This window comes from Oncorhynchus masou, chromosome 26 (assembly GCF_036934945.1).
Source record: "Oncorhynchus masou masou isolate Uvic2021 chromosome 26, UVic_Omas_1.1, whole genome shotgun sequence".
NCBI lineage: Eukaryota > Metazoa > Chordata > Actinopteri > Salmoniformes > Salmonidae > Oncorhynchus > Oncorhynchus masou.
Window position 1 is genome coordinate 10,254,255 of NC_088237.1, and position 25,000 is coordinate 10,279,254.

The 25,000-nt window shown below is 46.0% G+C and overlaps 1 protein-coding gene across 7 annotated transcripts in view; it reads left to right on the forward strand.

Moving 5' to 3' along the window:
* The window catches only part of LOC135514769 (forkhead box protein P2-like), a 114,408-nt gene that overhangs the window by 69,776 nt on the left and 19,632 nt on the right, over positions 1–25,000 (forward strand). For 2 of the 7 annotated variants that reach the window (XM_064938340.1, XM_064938342.1), the window contains exons 6-11: positions 10,948–11,085; positions 11,984–12,043; positions 12,468–12,557; positions 14,850–15,036; positions 15,955–16,219; positions 18,224–18,328. In XM_064938340.1, coding sequence (XP_064794412.1) covers positions 10,948–11,085; positions 11,984–12,043; positions 12,468–12,557; positions 14,850–15,036; positions 15,955–16,219; positions 18,224–18,328 — 845 coding nt within the window. The remainder of the gene's footprint in view (positions 1–10,947; positions 11,086–11,983; positions 12,044–12,467; positions 12,558–14,849; positions 15,037–15,954; positions 16,220–18,223; positions 18,329–25,000) is intronic. The other 5 variants (XM_064938341.1, XM_064938343.1, XM_064938345.1 and 2 more) reach the window with 3 other exon arrangements.

Consider the following 25,000-nt stretch of genomic DNA (forward strand, 5'->3'; position numbering starts at 1 on the left):
ATGGATCATTTTTCTTTTGTGTTTCGTGCCTATAAATTAGCATTACTGTCAGTTTGAAGATATTCATTGTTTATCATACAAAAGGCGCTCTATTCTGTATTTCTATGCACTATTGTTAGGTCCATAGCGTTTCTCCAGTTGGGTGTACTGCATGCAGAAAATAATGGGTTTCACAACCCAGTGAGTGATCTGCAAATTGCTGTACTTCTGAAATACTTGTGAGGAGTGGGGAATAGTATCGGATGGGGGTAAGTCTCTGTGATAGCACTAACAGCTGGTCTATGACTGATCCACCGGCTCTAATAACAGCAGAGAATGGTAAATATTGAATATTTACATTTGCTTACTCCCATCCTCCTCATGTTAGCGATATGAATCAATATGAATCGGGGGGCCGTGTGAGCAGCGTGTAGTGACTCTGGTTAATCCATCTGTTGATCCGTCCTTTATCGATGTCTTCACCTCTTTGTTTTAATGTCCAGATGGAAGGTCTTTGTTGAGAGGTAGTAGCATAGGTTCAGGTGTATGTCAACTCAACGTCACTGGGTCGCTTTGGTTTGGTCCCTCTTAGCTGTATGATTTGATTTCTGAATCCACCATTTTGACTTTCTATTCTTCTATTGTTCATATTTTCTATTTTATCATTTAAAACGCACACTCACTCAATGATGTAACTATTCAGGGCCCACGCCGCCCAAGAGATTCGCAATGACACTGTCAAATGCTCATATGGAACACTTTTATGGAACGGTATCGCCTATCATTCCAGTTGAGTTTACCCAACAATCTTTATTTACCTGGATTACAAGGCCGGAAAAGCTCCAGAACTCCCACGCTTCAATAGTACCTGTCTTGATTGAGTCACTAGCAAAACTAACTGCATGTGTTCCTCTGCAGGTATCAGAGAAATTGATCCCCTTGTCTTATTAAAGCAGCTAGAAACATGGAATGGATTAATATGAGTGTGACAGGCCTGCTTACTGCTTATACGCGTCTAAGTCACTGATAAATCCCAGCGTTTTCCGGTATTTAAGAGCAGGGAAGACGATACACTGTAGATTATTTAGTACACAAGCATATAAACGCATCAGCTTGCAATTTTAATTACTTGTATTCACGGGCTAAAGGCTCTCGCCTGACTAATTCTATCCGGAGGTTCATCGCGGTGTTGACGTGGCGGCACAAGCTGCTTTTCCACATTTGCGTAATGTGACAGGTCTATCATTACCCGGTAAGCCCATGGGAGCGCTCAATAAACACCTATTTCTCCCAGTAAATCCCCTCGCCTTCACCATGCTGCTTACAAGGATTTCCCAAGGCACACAACACCCTCTGGTCTCTTTTCTACTGCTCTACTCTCCCTCTCACTGTGGCAATAATTATCTCCCCGAACGCATTTTATACACTGACATTTAGGATACAATTAAAGAGACGGGCAAGATGACGAATAGGGAAGGGAGGATTTACCGAGGCCTTTGCAATCTGACAATTGTTCTCCCGAACCAAGTCAACATCTCAAGTCGTCAGACGCCGTCAATGAGGCCCTTGTTGGCTTGTTTGTTTTCCATTGTCTCAATGAGGCCCTTGTTGGCTTGTTTGTTTTCCATTGTCTCAATGAGGCCCTTGTTGGCGTGTTTGTTTTCCATTGTCTCAATGAGGCCCTTGTTGGCTTGTTTGTTTTCCATTGTTTCAATGAGGCCCTTGTTGGCTTGTTTGTTTTCCATTGTCTCAATGAGGCCCTTGTTGGCTTGTTTGTTTTCCATTGTCTCAATGAGGCCCTTGTTGGCTTGTTTGTTTTCCATTGTCTCAATGAGGCCCTTGTTGGCTTGTTTGTTTTCCATTGTCTCAATGAGGCCCTTGTTGGCTTGTTTGTTTTCCATTGTCTCAATGAGGCCCTTGTTGGCTTGTTTGTTTTCCATTGTCTCAATGAGGCCCTTGTTACCTTGTTTGTTTTCCATTGTCTGAGGATGATTCCCTCCTGCCTTGATGTAGACTAGGCCCGAGCTGCCTTAGCAATTCACCTGGGATGTATGTGCATATAGCACACTGGGTACACCGCAAAGCCTGGCACGCTGACACATGTATAGCGTGTGCGTTGAATAACGATGGCGCCGCGCCGTGTGGGAGGCACGTTGGGTGTTCGGGGAAGGATTGAGTAAACAGCTGTATCTGGGCTGGATCAGCGCGTACGTGTCGGTGAGTGAGGGGCTGCCATGGTGATAGGATATATCTCGTTGATGTCAGCGTTGTATACAGCATAAAATAAGGTGGGGGTGATCCGCTGACCACCACTGAAGACAGTTGGAGAGGGTTGCCCAACACACACACACACACACACACACACACACACACACACACACACACACACACACACACACACACACACACACACACACACACACACACACACACACACACACACACACACACACACACACACACATACACGCGCGCGCGGTGCAAGAAGGGCATTAACGAGGTGATCGCACAGAGCTGTAGATGAACAAAGGAGGTCTTCACTCTGTGTGTCAAAGACACCCCGTGGTGGAATAGCTAGCTAGACCCTCCATGCCTCTTCACATTATGCAACCCAGACAAAATATCCGTGCCATAGGTTAATATTGGATTTGCCCCTCAGCTCTATTAGCATAGAAGACATCGCAGACTCCCAGGTCCCTCCTCGTTGACTTTCCCTGACTCTCTAGTAGCTAATGGTTAACCGCCAGCCATCCCAAAAACCCGAGCCGTGACCCAAGTCCATATCATGTTTTTAAGGCAGTTTAACAGTAATGACACCAAGTACCATGCCACCAAATTCACCTTGAGTGAATATGCAGTGTACAGTGGTTGAACTCTGAACTGTGTAAAATGACTGACTGTTCCAGGTTGGCTGTTGGTTGGTTTTATGGATGAGAGGAGCTGTATTATAAATATGATGTTACTTCTTGCCTTTCTCCGTGACTCCAGATCTGCCTCCCAATCAGACTGTGGCCACTGGGCCATCCTGTGGGTGTCACTGCTTTAAAGGTCGCCACCATACATCTCATCACAGTGAAATATCCCTACGCCACTTTCCTTAACATCCATCTGACTATAGTCCCCCATCTGGAACGCAGAACTCTCGAGAAAAGGCTACAGACATATAGGCTGAGGACGTAGGCTAAGGATGGAGGATGCTATTCCACATTTCCCTGTATTAATATCTGCTCTGCATTCCCCCTGCCAGTGGCAGGATCTCAAAGTAGGAGAGGAAAAAAATGATCACCGCAGACTAACATTTTGTTATTATTCATGACGAAACCTTCTGTTGACTTTTGGAGGAGGAGGAGAGAAAAAAGTGTCAGCACTTTTTTACTCGACTGCATGCTTTTGTAACAAGAAAACAATATTTTATTCCCCCCCCATCTGTGTTAGTTACACACACCTACAGGACAAGATTGCTAAATTGCGAGGACAAAGGAGGTTCATCATTGTGATGCAAAATAAGTTGAAATATAACCCCAAGGCGAGCGGCGGCAGAGGAGGAAAACATGAAGGAAGTGCGACGTCCCCAGACCTTTGATGTAGCAGCAACACGTTTACCTTCTGACAGAAGATGCATGGAAGCAATGAGCGAGTTATACCAGACCCTTACACATGCAATCTGATTATTCTGGCCCGGGTGTTAATTGGATACTAACTCGCAGATCTGGCACGAGTAGCAGACCAGGTGTTGGGAAGCCTTTCCAAGTGACGAACTATAATTCACTGAGCTCATTGAAGCACTTGAAAATTTAACTCGTGTCATTTGATGAAACGGTTGATCCAGTGGTCTCTGTAGTACCTGGCACATCACCAGGCAGACTGGCTGTTCCCTCCAGAAGTACCAGCTACTACGGCACACACCAAGATACCTGCTAGGAAATATCAACTGGTAAAGACTGTACGGAGAGCTATTGTGATAATACAGTGTGTCTGCTCCTCTCCACTAGAGACTATAAACATTATTGTAGTGACATATGTTTCCCTTATTTTTTATTTCTCCGTTATTTATCCAGGTCAGTTGACTGAGAACACATTCTCATTTACAGCAACAACCTGGGGAATAGTTACAGGGGAGAGGAGGGGGATGAATGAGCCAATTGTAAACTGGGGATTATGATGTGACCATGATGGTTTGAGAGCCAGATTGGGAATTTAGCCAGGACACCAGGGTTAAAGTATTTTTTAGACCATAGGAAAGAGTGCCTCCTACTGGACCTCCAACACCACTTCCAGCAGCATCTGGTCCCCATCCAGGGACCAACCAGGACCAACCCTGCTTAGCTTCAAAAGCAAGCCAGCAGGGGTATGCAGGGTGGTATGCTGCTGGCACATAGTACTGTTACACAGTACATGTCCTCAGCTTCATCAATGAAAAGGGAATCGGGGTTATCTACACAGAGATAGATATGTTTTGAAGGACTACTGCATCTACCATAACCCACATCTATTTTATTAGAGGACTTCATGCAATTGGTGTCTTTATGTTTTGATAGATTGCATGTCGCATACTGTGCTAGTCTATTTAGCTCTGGTCCTGACACTCTGTAGTATTGATCTCCTAATCCAAAGTATGTGTGTGTGTGTGTGTGTGTGTGTGTGTGTGTGTGTGTGTGTGTGTGTGTGTGTGTGTGTGTGTGTGTGTGTGTGTGTGTGTGTGTGTGTGTGTGTGTGTGTGTGTGTGTGTGTGTGTGTGTGTGTGTAAGAGCAAGAGCAAGAGCAAGAGCAAGAGCAAGGGCAATTGCATTATGTATTACACTTTGCCCACTTCTCTGAGAAGTTCTGAAAAGTAAGCAAAGCTTGCAAGGAGGGAAGGAGGCCTGGTAGGCAGCCTTGGTGGTCTGGCCTAGAAGTACCCCCCTATCAATAAGAGCCTGGCCACCATTGGCAGTAATTGTTTAGTAAATGAGCAGTGTCAGCTGAAAAGGGACTGGAGGGGTCAGAAGTTCAGCAGCTCAGAGGGAGTCTGTAGTTTGGGGCCCTTGGCCCCTGGGGAGCCCGGGATTGAGATGAATTAGAGGGGGACACTGGAGGAATTCCATCATTTCTCTCTCTCTTTCCTCTCTCTATCCCTCTCTCTTCTCTGGGCTAAAATGGGTCTAACACCTTAATTAACACTGAAGCTTGTTTCTGCCAAGCAGCTCAAGTAATTACCACCTGATGCCCCTCCATTTCTCATTGTATTTATCTAAACAGTATCTGTGGCTGCTCTGAGACCATTTAGCTAGTGCTGAAGAGGCCCTTATGTTATTCACTCCATTCACCATCCCATCTCCGGCCCTGTTTATGCCTCAGTCCCACATCTAATCGGGAACTTCCCCCACTTATTACCGTGAATTCTAGGGAAGTGAATTCTAGGGAAATTGAGAGAAATTCACGTCTTTTTTTTACCACTTAATTGTTTAAGTTTTAACTCTGATACAGTGGGATATCTCCGACTCCGGCCTTTAGTGTCATTTGATCATAAATCCATTTGTCGTAGAGATAAGCCCAAGTGGGTATAATCGCCGAAGGTGCATTCATCTGCCCATTGGTCTGGTTCGATGCAGAGAACCACCGAGCGGTGGTGTGTTTTTAATCGCACAATTCTCAGTCAAATCAAACAAAATACGAGGCCTCTCACCGGAAATAAACCGCAACTGCTGCCTTGGCGTCTAGAGGTGCCTGATCACTTCTCTCCGGAGAAGAAGTTGACCTTTTTGCAGCTGTGAAGAGGCTTGTTCGTTCTCTTGACTCGGGTGTGTGACGAGCGAGAGAGAGCACCTTAATGATGTGCTTGTTCTTGTGAGGGGCAGCCAATGTTTTCTCATCAGGATCCAATTTAAAGGTCCTTTGTTCTGCACTCAGACCTTGGAGCTAAGCAGCAAACCACACGGCCTCCAAAGTTCAAGTTGATAGTCGTCGTCTTTCCTTATATGCCTTCCTCTGCTTTCGTAAGGCAAAGGAAATCAACATATAGTGAGCGAACAGAGAGCGCCCGAGTCTGCTTTGAATACCATACCGTGTGTTGTTTTGTTTAGTATCCTGTTAACCTACATGCCAATGATATGATGTGTTATTTTTGAGGATTGGGAGTAGGACCATTTGGGAACAATTTGCACATGTAAACAGATTATAAAGATCCATTTCTGTTATTACCGCCCCCCCCCCCCCGGTTACCATCCTGAACTGTAGCTCATTTTCGAATGATTTAAGGAATCCCCCCCCCCCGGTTACCATCCTGAACTGAAGCTCATTTTCGAATGATTTAAGGAATCCCGTTAAGTTTTTCGTTGTTGTTGTCATAGTCGATTGGTAGCGTGGTTCCTTTGGGATGACAGAGGAGCTAGCTAGCTAGCCTAGCGTTGTTGGATGTCATGGTGGTGGTCTGATCCTGTGCGCGAGAGGACCGTTCGTTGTCTGCCCGTGTTTATGACGCGACGGTCCCTGTAAATGCTCGTTACTTTTGTCCCTTCGTGGCAAAATCATTTCAAGGGGAAGCAATTCAGCCTGTGTTCCTTTCAATCCACTGCTCTTGTCAATCAACCGGCCCGGGTTGCGGTATTCTGCGGAATGGAGGTGTTATATTCCGGCAATTATCATGTCATATACTCGAAAATGTAAATGAACTCGTGTAAAATTAAATGTACGGGTTGTCAGTGAAGAATAAGAACCAGGAGAGCAATTACTTATCTATCGTCTTTCATCTTGGAGGCTCTGATACGTCAAGCAGAAAAGCATTCAGTTAAATCCCTGGAATTAGCTTTGTGTTGGGGCTTCAACAATGGACCAAGGGCCGGGGCCTTCCCCTCCTCCGCCTCGCCTGCCTCTCTTTTTGTTTGGGGAAGAGCGATGAAACGAAGATGATTATCATCCATCACCCTCGAGCTAAAAAGCTAATGAATGCGGGAAAGCCACTTCCTTGACTTCATTTGTTGCCTGTTTTGGCTTTTGAGTCCCCTTGTTTTCCCTGTCAGCGTTCATGGGCTTACAGACTACATGGTGTTTAGTGGTGTAGTGATTCATTATGTGGTCTTGTGTGGTTGTGTCTTTTCACTATTTACAGGTTTACATTTCAAAACCCAGACTCACACCAGGTTCCCCCATTTGTCAACCACATTAACCACAGGATCCTCATTCAAGCAGCCAATTAATGGGTTTAAATGAAAGCATTGTCATCCTGTCCCCCACAATTCAACGGGGTGGCCCCCGGTGTAATTACACGTCTCAGATGTATCCTAAGGTTTAATAACACTGACGGTGGAAGCACGGCGCATTTAGTCACATGCAGATGTTTCGTTTGTGACTTTTGTTGCTTTGTTCGGCCACTTTCTTTTGTGTCTCCTCAACGAAGTGCAGAAGAGAGTGAGGCTCCTGCTATAACACAACAGCCTTCACATATACACACTCGCGCCCGCCCACACACACACACACACACACACACACACTCTCTCTAAGACCCTAATGAACAATGGTGGCAGGCTAGGATTTGTTTGAATATGAATGTGGCGGTGCGGTGGGGTGGGGTGGGGTGGGGTGGAGGAGGATGGGGCTGGGGATGGAGTTTGACCTTCAGCTGTGATTTTCAGTTCATCAGGATTAGTCAAGCTGGGCGATCAGGAGCGCTAATGCATAATGACTTCTAAAATGAAAAATGTGTAGTGACCATGCAAATGTCTCTGCTAATCAAAGAGGGGAACCTGGGCTGAGGAGAGGAGAGAAGAGCAAAACAAAGACGTGTCAAGGCCTGAGAGATGGGAAGGGGGGGGGGATACAGGGAGAGATGTATGGAAAGTAATCAAGCAGCTTGATTAAACAGTAGCGTTAGACGTTAGGGGGACAGGAGGGTCTTATTGGCCCTCACTGTCACGCCGTCATCGTATACTGTCATAGCAACTATGCGCTAAACGATGTCGCAATTAGCGAAGGCCACGGAATGCCCACAACTACATACCGTAATATTCAGTATAGTCCTATTCTATAAAGACGCCTGCAAGAGATTTAATTCACCTTATCTTAGCATACGATACTATTTGGTACACTATTCTGCATCTGCAATGGTTGGATGTGTCATATCGGAGCCTGTGTAATAGAATATGAAAATGCCTAAAGCCCTTGCAGTCAAAAATAACACTTTCAGATTAAACCGTGTCCCCAACAGGTGTCAGTGAAAGTTTCAAATTCCTTTATTCGGCAGCATAGCAGAGTAAACAAACTCATCCCAGCGTTTGTTTTCATTCCAATCATTGTAATATATATATATATATATATATATATATATGTATATGTTTAAATACCAGGCATGAAGAATTGAACAAGAAGTGATACAGTGCCTTGCGAAAGTATTCGGCCCCCTTGAACTTTGCGACCTTTTGCCACATTTCAGGCTTCAAACATAAAGATATAAAACTGTATTTTTTTGTGAAGAATCAACAACAAGTGGAACACATTCATGAAGTGGAACGACATTTATTGGATATGTCAAACTTTTTTAACAAATCAAAAACTGAAAAATTGGGCGTACAAAATTATTCAGCCCCCTTAAGTTAATACTTTGTAGCGCCACCTTTTGTTGTGATTACAGCTGTCGCTTGGGGTATGTCTCTATCAGTTTTGCACATCGAGAGACTACATTTTTTTCCCATGCCTCCTTGCAAAACAGCTCGAGCTCAGTGAGGTTGGATGGAGAGCATTTGTGAACAGCAGTTTTCAGTTCTTTCCACAGATTCTCGATTGGATTCAGGTCTGGACTTTGACTTGGCCATTCTAACACCTGGATATGTTTATTTTTGAACCATTCCATTGTAGATTTTGCTTTATGTTTTGGATCATTGTCTTGTTCGAAGACAAATCTCCGTCCCAGTCTCAGTTCTTTTGCAGACTCCATCAGGTTTTCTTCCAGAATGGTCCTGTATTTGGCTCCATCCATCTTCCCATCAATTTTAACCATCTTCCCTGTCCCTGCTGAAGAAAAGCAGGCCCAAACCATGATGCTGCCACCATCATGTTTGACAGTGGAGATGGTGTGTTGTGGTTGATGAGCTGTGTTGCTTTTACGCCAAACATAACGTTTTGCATTGTTGCCAAAAAGTTCAATTTTGGTTTCATCTGACCAGAGCACCTTCTTCCACATGTTTGGTGTGTCTCCCAGGTGGCTTGTGGCAAACTTTAAACAACACTTTTTATGGATATCTTTAAGAAATGGCTTTCTTCTTGCCACTCTTCCATAAAGGCCAGATTTGTGCAATATACGACTAATTGTTGTCCTATGGACAGAGTCTCCCACCTCAGCTGTAGATCTCTGCAGTTCATCCAGAGTGATCATGGGCCTCTTGGCTGCATCTCTGATCAGTCTTCTCCTTGTATGAGCTGAAAGTTTAGAGGGACGGCCAGGTCTTGGTAGATTTGCAGTGGTCTGATACTCCTTCCATTTCAATATTATCGCTTGCACAGTGCTCCTTGGGATGTTTAAAGCTTGGGAAATCTTTTTGTATCCAAATCCGGCTTTAAACGTCTTCACAACAGTTTCTCGGACCTGCCTGGTGTGTTCCTTGTTCTTCATGATGCTCTCTGCGCTTTTAACGGACCTCTGAGACTATCACAGTGCAGGTGCATTTATACGGAGACTTGATTACACACAGGTGGATTGTATTTATCATCATTAGTCATTTAGGTCAACATTGGATCATTCAGAGATCCTCACTGAACTTCTGGAGAGAGTTTGCTGCACTGAAAGTAAAGGGGCTGAATAATTTTGCACGCCCAATTTGCCCAATTTTTCAGTTTTTGATTTGTTAAAAAAGTTTGAAATATCCAATAAATGTCGTTCCACTTCATGATTGTGTCCCACTTGTTGTTGATTCTTCACAAAAAATTACAGTTTTATATCTTTATGTTTGAAGTCTGAAATGTGGCAAAAGGTCGCAAAGTTCAAGGGGGCCGAATACTTTCGCAAGGCACTGCATGCGGCGGCAGGGTAGCCGAGTGGTTCGAGCGTTGGGCTAGTAACCAAAAGGTTGTTAGATCAAATCCCCGAGCCGATAAGGTATAAATCTGTGGTTCTGCCCCTGAACAAGGCATTTAACCTACTGTTCCGTCATTGTAAATAAGTTGTTCTTAACTGACTTGCCTTGTTAAATAAAGGTCACATAAAATAAATTAGACTTTGGCTGAGAAATATATATCTTTGTTTTGTTTTGGTGAAGTTCTCTCGAGCAGTTTTGACAGCAGCTAGTAATTGAATGATTCTTATCGCCTAAAAAATGACATAGGTTTTTCAAGATGACACTTCAGTCGAGGAAGAATTGCGCCTCTGGCTGCCATTTCGTGAGAGTGAAGAAGTAGAAAAACTTCTATGCGCTGCAGAACGGCAGCTGGTAATTCCACGAACAGAATTGTCCTTCCAGCACCAACTAGCACCAACTCTCTCAGAGCAAGTTTCTCGAAGAATCCTCTCCCTCCCTGTCTCTCCAAGGCTCTTTCTGAGTGATCTCTAACCTCAGGGTTGTCTGGGTGCTGGAATGCTGATTGTGCATACCAAGTGTCCACTTCAACTGTGTTATTTTAATCAACTTTGGAGTTGTGCATTTTCCTGCTGTTTCACAATGGCCGCCACTGATAGGCATGCCTAAGGCGGTTCAAGGGTTCAGCTAATTAGGGTATACGTCTATTTAAATCCCTCTCTTCTCCCAGCGGGCGGACTGTCAAAAATAAGGCAAGGAAACACAAAGGCACAGCACCCATCCATCCTTCAGCACAGAGTCGCTCAGCACAAGGGTGACGGGAGACATGCTTTCTCTACCTTTTGGTCCCCAATTACCATGCTCCCAGTGGGCTCTGAGGCCAGCCAGACCCTGACGCATTCTCTCTCCCTCTCTCTCTCTCTCTCTCTCTCTCTCTCTCTCTCTCTCTCTCTCTCTCTCTCTCACCCACCCACCCTCCCTCCAGGTGCCAGTGTCGGTGGCCATGATGAGTCCCCAGGTGATCACCCCCCAGCAGATGCAGCAGATCCTCCAGCAGCAGGTCCTATCCCCTCAGCAGCTCCAGGCCCTGCTCCAACAGCAGCAGGCTGTGATGCTGCAGCAGGTACCTAACATACACAAACACCTAGTAGATAGACACAGAGAGACACGCACAGTAACACACCCACCCACACAACCACATACACACCGAGAGGCATCCACCTAGACACACACACGTAGTCACACAGGCATACACGCACAGTTACATGCGATGGTCACATAATGCCTGCATCCATTGAACCAAAGAGTGGCCAGGGACATTCTATCTGCGATGCTTTGAATCATGTCTGCTGGTCATTGAATGATAATACCAACCCAAATGTTATTTTCTCTATGTGATGTCCCATGAGAAGTCAATGGGAGTTACAGCACACACACACACACACACACACACACACACACACACACACACACACACACACACACACACACACACACACACACACACACACACACACACACACACACACACACGCACACGCACACGCAAACACACACACACACACACTGCCTGTGTAGCACTGTATACCCACCACACATAAGGTACAGTACATCCATGCCCCCTGCGCCCTTGACACAGTTAGAAAAGAGAGACGAGAAGTGACCACTTTGACCACGTGTCACAACCAATTACCTGTATCCCTCCGCGGGTCTATTTCCTGGGAGCCCTTGGGAAAGGTAAAAGCTGTCAGTTTCAGGAAGATGTCCCAGGCAGGCTAGAAACTGATTGCAATTTATATTCTTTAGAAGACATTTTACCCTGCTGTATCTACTCTTTCTTCAGGAGTCACTGAGAGTCGCATAGACAGCAGAGAGTGGATGTTGTGTTGTGATGTGTGTTAAACGCATTACTTTTAGAGTGATGAATCCGGGTCCTTCGAGTGTGCTGCATTTCAGTGCCTGTCAAGACATTAGACCAAAAACTGTATTCTAGTTAATATGATTAATTGTGCCCCCTCCAGTACTGTGCGAGGCCATTTAAAGTCCATATGGAGAAGACATGGCGGGAGAGCGAGACTACAGTATGTGTGTCCCCTGCTAGAAAATGAATACGATTATTTATGGCACTTCTACTGTGTGTTATTCGTAACCAACATGTGTGGGTGTTGTTGTGGCACCTCATTTTCCCAAAATAAAATACAAAATGAATTACATGTCAGAACCTTGGCAAATGCTCTTTTTGCTGCTGCTCTAGTATGAGAACAGACTCCTCATGAACCTTACAAACACATTGCTACAGTATTATACCATATGGTCAATATACTCTGTCTTAGTAAATCGAGGCTTTCAACGGTCCAAAACGTCACACGCCGTACCAATGACACCAAGAGAAAAGAAGCATTTGCCAATGTCTATTTACATAGCCAGAAGACAATATGGACATTCTCCTGGGTCACCTGGAATGTTTTTTTAATCATCGTCTCTCTCTCTTTCTTCCCCTCCCAGCAACATCTGCAGGAGTTTTATAAGAAACAACAGGAGCAGCTACACCTACAGCTTTTACAACAGCAGCACCCTGGAAAGCAAGCAAAAGAGGTGGGTATCTTATTTCACACCCGGAATGGCCTGCGTGTGGGAGGCAAGACAAGCAGGGAACAAGTCTAGATGATGTCCTGCAGGCTGTCTCACTCAGTTCAGTCTTCCAGGTTAGCAGCCTTAGTTTTGGGGAGACCGTCCCATGTTTCTGGGATTCCACAGAGCAAGCTAGCTAATCCAAAGCTAGTGTTCTCTAATTTCAGCTAGTGGTTCTCCCAGTGTTACTGGATGTGTACTGTACGTGCCTGAGTGTGTGTTTGATGGACTGAGGACTGGCACTTGTTATCTACCGCCGGGGGAGAGGGGGGGGGGTTCTCTCCCTCCTTCTAAAACATGTAAATGGAAGGACGTGACGTTAAATAGCTAAAAAAGCCCAGTTTGAGCCGATAGAGAGAGACAGGACCGAGTCACAGGGTCTGCTGATTAATGAACTGCTTCTGTGGGTTTGGGCCTAGTGGCGAGCAGCAGAAAAGTTAGAGTGTGACGCGCTCATAAATCACACTGACAGCCCGCCAGTCTACCGGGCGAGGCTCGCAGTCTGTCATAGGAGCCGAACATCGTAGCACGCTGCGTCGGGGCCACATCTAAACAAAACATGTGGAAAGCAGTTAAATTGATCAAGAAAAGGTATCACAGACACCTTTTCCCAGACACATCTCTCTCTCTCTCTAACTCTCTCCCTCTCTCTCTACCTCTCTCCTGCTCTCTCTCTCTCTCTCCCACTCTCTCTACCTCTCTCCCTCTCTCTCTCTCTACCTCTCTCCCGCTCTCTCTCTTCCCTCATACCTCCCTCCATCTCTCTCTCTCTCTCTACCTCCCTCCATCGCTCTCTCTCTTCCCTCCTCCCTCCCTCCGATCGCTCTCTCTCTCTCTCTCTGTCTGTTCAAGCAGCCCATTATGCAGACCCTACAGGAAGCTGCTGCTGACCTCCCGGAGGCTTTGTTTCTGTTTGGATTTGTGGATAGAATTTTCAGCCCTCCGTCGCCATCAAATATGGAATAGAAATTGCTCCCTTATTTCTCCAGAGACGGCGGGTCCAATCCACATGACTTGATCCATTATGCAGCCTGTTTTCCAGTGAGCGCATCACAAGTTTTGTCTGTCCCCCCCCCCCCCGCAGGCTAGAAAGGGAAGGGTCTTCCACTGCAGCTTGTCTCTCTGTGAAGTGTGACTTCCTCCACACATATCCTCAGGAGTGTCTCTCCACAACTCGATGGCCACCTTGGTCTTTTAATTATTGGCAAGATTCTCCGACAACAACAAGCCTTCCCTTGAGTGTTACAATGGAATCTGATAGTAGAAAAATAGTGGAGGGAAAAGAGAGGCAGACAGAGAGAGAGTGACAGAGAGAGAGAGAGAGAGAGAGAGAGAGAGAGAGATACAGATGCAGAGGTGCAGAGAGATGTAGAGCTAACAGAGCCAGTTGTACGATAGCTCCATGTTTCCTAATAGACCACCAGAGATCTCATCCACAGCCCACTGAGGACTAAACTGGTAATGAAATGAGGCTCGGTTCTTGGCATGTTTACCCTTATAGAAACGCATTACACCATGGTAATACACAGTTAGCCGTCTGATCGGCGCCTGCAATAACGCCAGCTTCTAGTTCAGAATTGTAGTTGTGTTTCTGTCTGTAATAGTACGGTTTTGATTAAGCCACAAAAGTCAGGGCTTTTTCCCCTTCCTCTCCTGCTTGTTTTTCTGTGGTTGCTTTGGCTGTTGTTGTTGTTGTTGTTGATGCCGTTTTGCTCGGGCTTACGCAATCGTCTGTCTGTCTGGTCCCGTGGTAAACAAGGTTGGGAGGGTGTGGGGAGAGGGGCAGGGAGGGGGATAACGCTGGTGTGCTCAGTAGCTGTAAATCTCCTAGCGAGTTCCTCTCGGCCCCATAAGCTGTAATAGACCATCAGCAAATGGAAGACAATTAACTATCAGCTGTGGGGGGGAAGGGATTACCCAGGGCTTAATATCATACAGAAGACTCGTCTCATAGCAGTCTGGAGTGGCGAGTGCAGTCCGCCAGTCTATTAGCCCAGTGTGCCTAGCTTTGCCTCGTTCAGCAAGAGGAGGAGACAGAATAGAACAGGAACTAGGCAAAAAAACAAGGCGAGGAAAGAGAGAGAAAGGAAAGAGGAAGAGAGACAGGCAGTAGTTAAGATCATGGAAGCAGCAGCATCGGCAATGGAAGCATCCTCGTCTTCAGTGTGGGTGCCCACTTTCTTGCTAATTTGTGTAATTTGTGCTCCTCTCCTCCTCCACTCCTCCTCCTCCTCCTCCTGCTCATCTTCACTATAGCAACAGCAGCAGCAGCAGCAGCATCAGCAGCAGCTTGCCACCCAGCAGCTCGTCTTCCGGCAGCAACTCCTCCAGATGCAACAGCTCCAGCAGCAGCAGCACCTGCTCAACATGCAGCGCCAGGGCCTGCTCTCCCTGCCCCCAGCCCCAGGACAGGCAGCCCTCCCCGGGCAGACCATGCCACCAGGTAAGAGGGTGGCTGGAGGAAGTGAAGGGGGAGAGGAGGGGGAAGGGGAGAGAGCCTGGGGCTTCAGGGGTTCTGGGGCTGGGGGGGGGGGGGGCTATATTGCATGTGACTGCTGGTGCCCACACCGCTCACTCTCTCCAGCTCTCTTTCTATTTCCCTCTTTGTTTCTATCTTACTTTCTCTTGGTTTGTCTTCCCTTTTTGTTACTACCTCTTTCTCTCGCTCAGCTCAGCCTGTCTCTCTGTCTCTTCCTGTGTCTGTGAGCGTTTCTCGCTCTCCCTCTATTCCCTCGCTCCCTGCTCACCCCTCCCTCTCTGCGTTGTTGTTGTTGTTGTTTACTGCCTGCCTCACAGTAAGCAGTGAAGAAAAGAGACAAGAGGAGCCGCTTCCATTTTCTCTCGCCTTTGCCAAGAAGTAAACACGTGTTTACCAAAATGGCAGGGAGGGGGCGTGAAAACAACAACAACAACAACTAGGAAGAAACAAAACGAAGGGGGGGTCAATTGCCGGTGTGAGGCTGAAACAAAAGGACAATGTCTGCTTATCTAGCTAGATAATATCATTTGTGCTAACTGAATTCTGCTTTCTCTGTGACTGTAATCCAGTGGCAGCCATTGTGGATCAATGCCCGTGGTTCCCTGTAGATTTCATTGGAACACTGCATTCTTATTAAGTAGAACCGCTGACAAGAGATCATCCCAGTTAATCTCTGTGTAGCCGTGTGTCTTTTGATTTAAAAAAAAAACGAATCCTGAGTTAGAGATGAAGGACTGCAGTAAACAGGAGGAAGCTATTTCTGTTGGTTTGTTGATGACTCTGTGTTGACGTAGTCTACAAGACAATCAGCTCGAGGCATTGTAGTGTGTGTGCGTAACTGTATTGTAACTGTGTTGGTCCTCTGTTTCTCCCCTCTCCCAGCTGGACTGAGCCCAGCGGATCTCCAACAGTTGTGGAAGGACGTGACCGGCGGCCACAACATGGAGGACAACGACATCAAACACAGCGTCGGCGGCGGCGGCCTGGACCTGACCACGACCAACTCTTCCTCGACTACCTCCTCCACCCCGTCCAAAGCGTCTCCTCCCATCGCCCACCACTCCATCGCCAACGGCCAGTCTCCCGCACTCAATTCCAGAAGGGAGAGGGAGCGAGAGAGGGAACGGGAACGGGAGAGGTACGGAAAGTGAGCTACTCGTCCGCCACCCACTACACAACACATTGTAGACACAAAAGTTAGGACGACACAAAAAAGCTCGTTGTCGGCTGGTAGTTGTTTGTTGTTTTATGGCTTTCAATAGTGTACAAATACATTTAATATCTATCTATAGAAACAACCGATCAGAGTATTTGTCTCCGTTTAGAAACTGAGGGGGGGAAAACAACATTTGTTCCTGCCGGGTTGAACAAGATGTTTTGTTTGTTTGTTCAATAGTTTATTAGTGTCTTGGTAATGTTCCAGCCTCGGCCTCCCTAGGGACAGCGTAGGATGCTATTGTAACACAGTTGCTTACACTATATCAAAAGCAAGGAGAAGAAGACGCCGGCAGCCATACACAGCTGTGCGAGCAGAAAGCGAAGGTAACCGCCTTGCACATGAAGGATTTAGTGGCGATTCTCTTTTGAAATCACCTTACCTTACCTCTTGTCATGTAAACAGAATACGTGATGCCAAGGTGGTAGTTTCGAGTGTTTATCCTTTTGCGATGCAGCCTTTGTTTGTGGTTCCGACTGTAAGAAAACAACGTTCGCATATCTGCCTATCTGGTTGTATGCATTATTCAAGGCTCTTTCCTGCGCCATACAAAGAACGTGGCGTGGTGTAGCGGTGTGGGGAGATTACAGGGGAGCTGGATGTGTTGTGTAATTGGTTTCAAGTCGATGCTATCTGATGCCGCCACTAAACGGGGAATTGAAAAAGATGTCTTTAGAAGGCAGACGTCCCCCTAGAGGAGAAACAAAAACAGGAGAAGGAGGAGGAGGGAGGGAGGGAAAATAAGAGAAAGAAAACACCTTTGATCTGTTAGTGTCCCCCCGAACGCGGCGTATTGTCAAGGAGACATGCTTACTAACACACAGTGGATCGATGGAGGGAAAGCCTGTCTGTAGAAACCATGTGTGAGCGCTCACACACACACCGACACACAAACACACACACACCCTCCAAACCCCCAAATACAGAAACAAGTGGAGCCGGAAGGTTAAACCGTCACTTTTAATAGGATGTGCTGTCTACTCGGGGTCGTAAACTTATTCGGGTGCCATTTTCCAAGCAGGACCCCCTCTTGTCCTCAAAATAACATGAATTACATTCATCTCATGATGAAAATTATATGGCTGTCTGGATTTTTCATGTTTACTTGAAAGCCCTCCGCTGATCGCTTTACAAGATGAAGAAATTGGGGTTGGGAAAATAAGAAAAGAAAATTGGTCCCTCTGTAAATGGGTTGGCTGGATGGTTTTTCACACATTGTTTAAGGGGTTTGCAATAACATTGGGGATAGCTAAACCTCTAGATCAATAATCAGATGTTAATCATATTGCTAGGCCTCATCTTTTCTCCCTTCTGTTATTAGGAAAACCCTATTCCATTTATAGTGCACTACCTTTAGCCAGAGCATCAAGAGCCTCATGGGCTCTGGCCAAAAGTAGTGCCCTTTATAGGGAATAGGGTGCTATTTCAGATGCAGACAGTAACTTCCATCCTTGGATTAATTAGGCTCCTTCCCTCCACCTAGCAGGCTTGGCAGTTGAACTATTCAATAGAACAGGGCTGAATTGACCTGCTTTGACCTGCTTGTTGCTGATGGTAACCTGACAGCCACCAGCAGCCTCAAGCCATTATGGCTTTTTTGATGAATCTGACGCCAGTCTACCCTTCTCTCTACCTCCGATTCATCCTTTTTTTTCTCCCTCTGTCTAACTCTACCTGCCTCTTTCTTTCTCCCTCTCTCCCTTTCACTCTTGCCCTCTCTCTATCCACCCCCCCATCTCTTTCTCCCCTTCTCTCTCCCTCCCCTTCCACCTCTCTCTCTCTCTCTCTCTCTCTCTCTCTCTCTCTCTCTCTCTTTCCCCATCTCACTCTCTCTATCCATCGCGCCCTCCTTTTCTCTCCCTCTCATTTGATCCCCCTGTCTCTCCCTCTCTCTCTCCCTCTCTCTCTCCCTCTCTCTCTTTCTTCTCTCCTCAGCTCATTACACGAGGAAAGTGGAGCCTCCCACCCCCTCTATGGTCACGGGGTGTGCAAGTGGCCCGGCTGCGAAAGCGTCTGTGAGGACTTCGGACAGTTTTTGAAGTAGGTCTTACTCTGAGAATGTACTCTCTATGCTGTGTCTTACTCACCTCCCCTTTCCTGTACTGACCGACCGCATGTATCATCATGTCTTAGCTTACACTGTGAATTTACTTCATGACTTGTGCATTACGTTACAGTCTCCTGGGTTAATACATTTTTTTTTTAAGTACAAGCTCAATGACAGTTGCGTTTAACAACCACAGGCCAAGACAATGGCCCCCGTGATATGCGATAAAGCTTCATGTCGCCCTGCCCAAGCGCCTCTCGTGCCTCTTTCCCACAGCAGAAACGTTGTCTTATGTTCCATGGTATAAAAGTTGTCGTTCATCAACTAAGACAAGTTTAGCTGCTGTGCATATTTTGTTTCTCAGTGATGAAGCCGCAGAGGCCTACTCTGGGTTATTTCCCACAGTACCAGAGCGGCTCTTTGCGAGCTTAATCGAGGGGGGCCCAACAAAGAGATAAACACATCTCAAATTGGGACATTTTGACGCATAGTTTGTATAGACTGTCAGGCTTGCTGGCTACATTAACTCTCGATGTAAATGATCTCCGATTGACACCCAAATCTCCTCTTCGGCTCGCCGAGTTGCCGTGAAAGGGCCGGATAGGCTTGTGTGAAGAGCGTCAAAAAACGAATGGCAACTTGTATTGACGCGCGGGGGCCCCCACAATGGTTGCATTCAGTGTTGTCATGGCGCCGACGACGGACTGAATGAACTCTTCCTGCGCCATCAACAATTTGGTTAATTAGCTCATTTGTAATTGGTCTGCTTTGTTGCCTGGGATGTCAGTGGGAGACATCAAAAGGGGAAGGTGTTCGCTCGTGCCGTAGATCACAAGTTATCACGTTGCCACTCGCTGGAGAAGCTTGGCTCTTTCTCTCTCTTCATTCGAAAAGAGAGCAGAAAAGGGCCAAAGCGCTCATTGGAATATTCTAATTAGATTTGTAATTAACTGAGAAATAATGATCTCGTCGAGTGTTTCCACTGGTGTAAATGTCCATGTAAACTCCACACAAAACTCTTTTGAAATTGGGATATTGTTCTATTTTGGCGAGGCGGATTCTTCCTTTACATCACAGTGCTGTAACTCCATCGCTGTGGTTCTGTGATGATATGGAAACCCACCAGGGCCAAACCAGAGTTGTAGGATTTAGGTCAGGCAAAACCAACGGCGGAAGTTTGGTTAATTACACAGCCGTCTGTAGCACTAGCATGTACACGAGGGCTAATGTGTGTCTGTGTAAAGAGAAATGACTGGAAGCCAGACCGGCTTAATATACACACCTCTACAGACCCCACGAGTCAGACAGACAAGACATTTATTGTGCATTATGTCCATGCCTCTATTCAATGGACACGCCGACAATAGACGCTCCTTTGAATTGATTCTCTCCAGGTGTATTTCTATCACAATGACTTTTCTATGGCTGTTATGTGTGCTTATCCCCTGGGGCTCTTGCTCCCCTCGGTCTCAACGTAGACTTTGATCTGAAGCCATTCTTGCGGTTATTGTGACTTTGCCTTTGTAATTGTTTGTGTCGTCTAAAATGGATCTGTGATGGTATTCTATCCATTTGTTGTTTTTTTGTATGCTGTTCTTTGCATGCCATTTTAATATTTGAGAATTTACCAATGATATTAGGCCACACTTGGCCATGGTTACGACACCTATGTGTCTTTTGACACTATACAAACGAGTCATCCCGCAGTGTTTGTGATTATACCCCGATGAAGACAGCTTGGCTGTCGAAACGTTGGATATTTCATGTTTTTTTTTGCATCTGTGCTCCTATAGTGTGCGGCTCTCCTTTATTTTCAAGTGCTATAAGGTTACAGTATCTATTCTGCTGGAGGCCCTGGTGCAGAGGAGAAGTTTGCCCTTGCGGCTTGGGAAAGATTTTGGCTGTGTGGGAGACTGCGTGGCTATAGCGGATCAGTGGCCCATCGCCATACACTCAGTTCACGTTGCCTTACCGAATCCACCCGCGACTGTACCACGAGTTTCCATGTAAACACGGCTAAGTATGTTTACTGTATGGGCGTCTTTATAGCTTAGTTTCTCATTTAGGCTAGGGCATAGGTTACACGGTAGGTTAGGAAACATGTGACTGTGTATGTTTTTTAAGAGCAGTGTAGAAGAAAGGATTGCACAGATAGGCATGCACTTTACACTAGTAGACTAGGAAGAGGCGCTGCAGGTAATTCTCTGGCAGCTGGTGTAGTGTGGAAAGGGACCCGGCTTCAAACGAATGTCTTTTCAAGACAGCCTTAAAGATTCTGGGTGAGACTCCGCATCCAGCCTGCGAGGAGTCAAGAGGTTCATGTACTGTAACCGGCACATGAAAACAGACAGCAACAAAAGACAACGTGTTCCTGGCAGAACAAAGATGGCTGCTCGTCTGCCTTGCCTTGGAGGAGGTGTCGTCGGTGTCAGGGAGAGCCTTTTGAATGTTTTCCGAGACGCCGCTCATCTCCTCGGCAACAGCCAGGTACAAAACACACTTTAAAATGGTTGACATAAAATAGGTGTCAGAATCAAATGGCACTTTAAGAGGAGAACGCGAGGAGGGGGGAAACCTAGGTAGCCTGATGGTTGGTTGCTGGAGGTAGGAAACAAAGGCTAATGCAGCGGGCGGGTTTAGTCATCTCTTGTTGTGTTGCGGGGAAGAAACTTGTCAAGATCAGCATTTAATAGCTCTTCAGTGTCTCTTTTATGTGTGTTCACCTGGAGAGCTAGCCTAGAGGTTGACTGGCACGTTGTGTTAGCTCTGTAGTTCAAACGTAATATTAGCGTGGGAGTGTTCGAGGGGGTGTCGGGTATGTGGGGGGGGGGGCTGTGCGTGCATGTCGATGCATGTAAGTGTATGTGCTTCCAAATAGTTTTGTGGCGTATATATTTTCACAGAAGGTTTGACAGGAATGAGAATAACTCATTTCAAACCCAGGTTTGTTCTTTTAGATTAGTGTTATGTGACATGTGTACATTTTGTGGGCATAGCACGGTACTGTACATTGCAATCAATGCAGAAGTATTTGATTAATTCACATCGCGTACATTTTACTCACCCATTCTGTTTAGTATTATTATATAATGCTTCCTGCTCTGTTCCCTTGTTCTGTATTGATTTACTCTCCCATCTGTGATCTCACACACACACACACACACACTCTCATCCATCTGAGAGGAGTTAGTTACCGTTTGATTATCGTCTCCAATTATACATCCTTCAGCCTGTCAGCCCATATATATTCATACCCACCCTCCAAACCTCCAGCATGCCCCGTCCGCCAACCCCTCAGACCAGGGTCTCCCTAAATCGATGCACCTCGCCGTCTACACAGACAATTTATCTGCCTCCTCACTTAACTCTTCCCCTCTCTACCCTCCGACGCCATGTCCCCCTCTTTCCCCTTACCCAGCAGGCAGTAGCATCAGAGAGAGAGAGAGAGAGAGAGAGAGAGAGAGAGAAACGTTAACCTGACTGCGGGTGTCTCTAACCGTTGCTTAATTAAACCCACAAGGCAGTAAGAAGCCCCGAATAGGCCCCCTTAGCGCTTCTCTGCCAGACGTCTGGCTGGGTGTGACAAGACCTTTAAAACTGAGGGCATTACATTAGTTATGCATATGCTGCTGTCTGGTCTGGTGTGGGTCTGCAATGTGTGTTTGTGTTACTCTGCGCCATGCTAGACAGTCAGGGTGGAGAGAGGCCCCAGCCTAGCTAGCATGAAGGGTCTGGGTCGACGAAGCTGTGATAGGACACATGGACAATTAGGCACACCATACTGTATATGTGCTTGAACGTATATTAGCAGGCTCTTAGAACTCTCAGTGTATAATTTCAGTATATAGTGTATATATTTGTCTTAATGGGCGGTGAGGCTTTGTTTTTGTCTAGAAAATCCTGCTATACACAACACACCACTGTATTAGCGTGGCCTCGCTGTCCCTGAATCCCTCCATCTGTCAATCTCCCCAGCTCTCTCTCTCTCTCTGTTTCTCTGCCTTCCTGTGCTATTGGACCCATCACATTGGTTATTCCCCTCTCAAAACAAAAATCAATATGCCTGTAAAGTGACCCATAAATTACGGGGTGGCCCCAGAAATGTTTGTTCAGAGCTGTCTTTGTGAAGGTGTCCGGCCTCCCTCCCTTCCCTCCCTCACCTCTCTGTTTGTACTGCTCTGAGTCTGACTGGGCCCGGCTCATTAGGGGGATATTCTGGTGACGACGACGGATAACCTGTCTCTCTCTCTCTCGCTTTCTCTCTCTCTCACTCTCTCTCACTCTCTCTGCATCTCTCTCGCTGTCAATCTCTCCCTCTCACACCACCTCTCTTTCTATGTCTCTCTATGTCACTCTCACTCTCTTACACCCTCTCTCTCTCTCTATGTCCTCCTTTCATATTAATGCATAGTAGCAGCGCTAGCCATTCTAATATTTCACATGCAGGCCGTAATCTGTTTGTAATCGCCTTGCCAACTGGCCAGCAGAAGAGGAAGAGGAAGACAAAAAAGGGATCATTTGAAAAAATGGTCGGAGGAATATCAAGAGGCCTTCTGCAGCTAATTCACAACCCCCCCCCCCCCTCTAACAGGAGAGAGAAAAAACACAGGCTGCTTGTCTGTCGATGACAGGGAAACTTAATAAAGATTTTTTTTGGGGGGGGGGGGAAATTAAGAATCTTCAGGGATAGCGGGCCAGCCCACTTGGTGCTTTTGAAGTAGCTGTAATTTATAACACACGCCATACATCAAGTGCATAAGATAGCATTATGAGCATTGAAATGACAAGGGTATTTGCAGCATTAGTTCCCTCTTCCTGCGAGGGACGTGATTAAATGATTAATGAAATGCCCCTTTGCAGTGCGCATTCTGAAACAGCAATTAGGTACGGGCTGGAGAAACCCACCAGTCCATTCTCTCCCCCTCTTTTTAATGCTCATTCCTGATTTCGAATGGAACATTTCTGAGCATTTAGACCTGAAATGGTTACAAAAGCGTTAAACAGGAATGAAATTGGAATGGTTTTAAATGTGCCCGGCCGTAATTGAAAGGTACTGGGCTATTGTGATTACAAATGTCCCGTTCCGTGCTTTGATTGGCATACTAAGGGAGGCTGGCAACTACGTTTGTATTGTTTAGCATTTTGCTGATAAACAATAAATAGGAAAAGACTAGATAAAATTATATATTGCCGTACCTGGTGGGGGGAGAGGAGAGGATAAAAAAGAAGATGACGGAATCTTAACACTATAAATATACATCCTATTACGTGTGTGTGTGTGTGTGTGTGTGTGTGTGTGTGTGTGTGTGTGTGTGTGTGTGTGTGTGTGTGTGTGTGTGTGTGTGTGTGTGTGTGTGTGTGTCAGAGAGAGAGATTTAAGCTGCCACTATTGCACTGGAGGCAGTGCTGTAAATGCTCATTGAAGGGTCTGCAAGCTAACCTATAATTACAGGAAAGAAAGTGGCAGCTCAGGCATTTCATAACCATGTCTTCTCACCAATGATAATTCAGACAGAGGCTCATTACCCAACATCACAACACTTTAAAAAACCTTTTTCGCCTTTGTGACGTGGTGCCGGGAATAAAGGTCTATTTTAATGGCGAGGTTCTTTTGTGACCTGCAGGCTAAGTCCAATCAAGACAAACCGTCATCAACTGTTATGGTTGTTTGCAGGTTTTTTTTATTCTAATGAAGGAGATACATTTAATAAGTCTGCCACTGAGTAAATGTACACTTTGGAAAGGGAGCTTTAAAATCTTACTCCCGTTAAATTGCTTTTATTGTTTTCTATAAATGAAGGGAGACAAACCCATTGTGCCAGAGCAGCATCTGATATCCTCTATGACTAGTGTTCTGGGTCACTGACTCTTATCACCACAGAGGGTGTATTGTCATGGAAGATATGCTACTGGAGTCATATTGGAGATGTTGACATTGTTTTATATCAGAACAACATGCACCAGTATTATATATCATTTCAGAATGATGACGATGATGATGATAACAGCAACGTAATAATAATCATTTATGATAATACGTTATTTAACTAATGATCACATTTTTGCATTTTAATAATTTATATTACAATGCCTGATTTTGTGAATTTGTATGCATATAGCATCATTAACGATTTCTCTCCCTCCCTCCCACTCTCTTTCTCCCTCTCTCTCACACACACTCTCTCTCCCACTCTCTCTTTCTCTCTCACTCTCCCCCTCCCACTCTCTATCTCTCTCCCACTCGCTCTCTCTCCCACTCTCTCTTTTTCTCTTTTTCTCTCGCTCGCTCTCTCTCTCTCTCTCTCTCTCCCCTCTCTCTCTCTCTCTCTCTCTCTCTCTCTCTCTCTCTCTCTCTCTCTCTCTCGCATACTCTCTATTTCTCTCTTCCCCTCTCTCTCTCACTCTCTCTTTCTCTCTCTCTCTCCCCCTTTCTCTCTCTCGCTCTCTCTCCCCTCTCTCTCTCTCTCTCTCTCTCTCACTCTCTCCCAATCTCTCTTTCTCTCTCTCTTTCACGCTCTCTCCCACTCTCGCTCTCTCTCCCACTCTCGTTCTCTCTCCCACTCTCTCTTTCTCTCCCAATCTCTCTTTCTCTCTCCCCCCCTCTCTCACCCACTCTCTCTCTCACCCACTCTTGCTCTCTCCCTTCTCGCTCTCTTTCTCTCTCT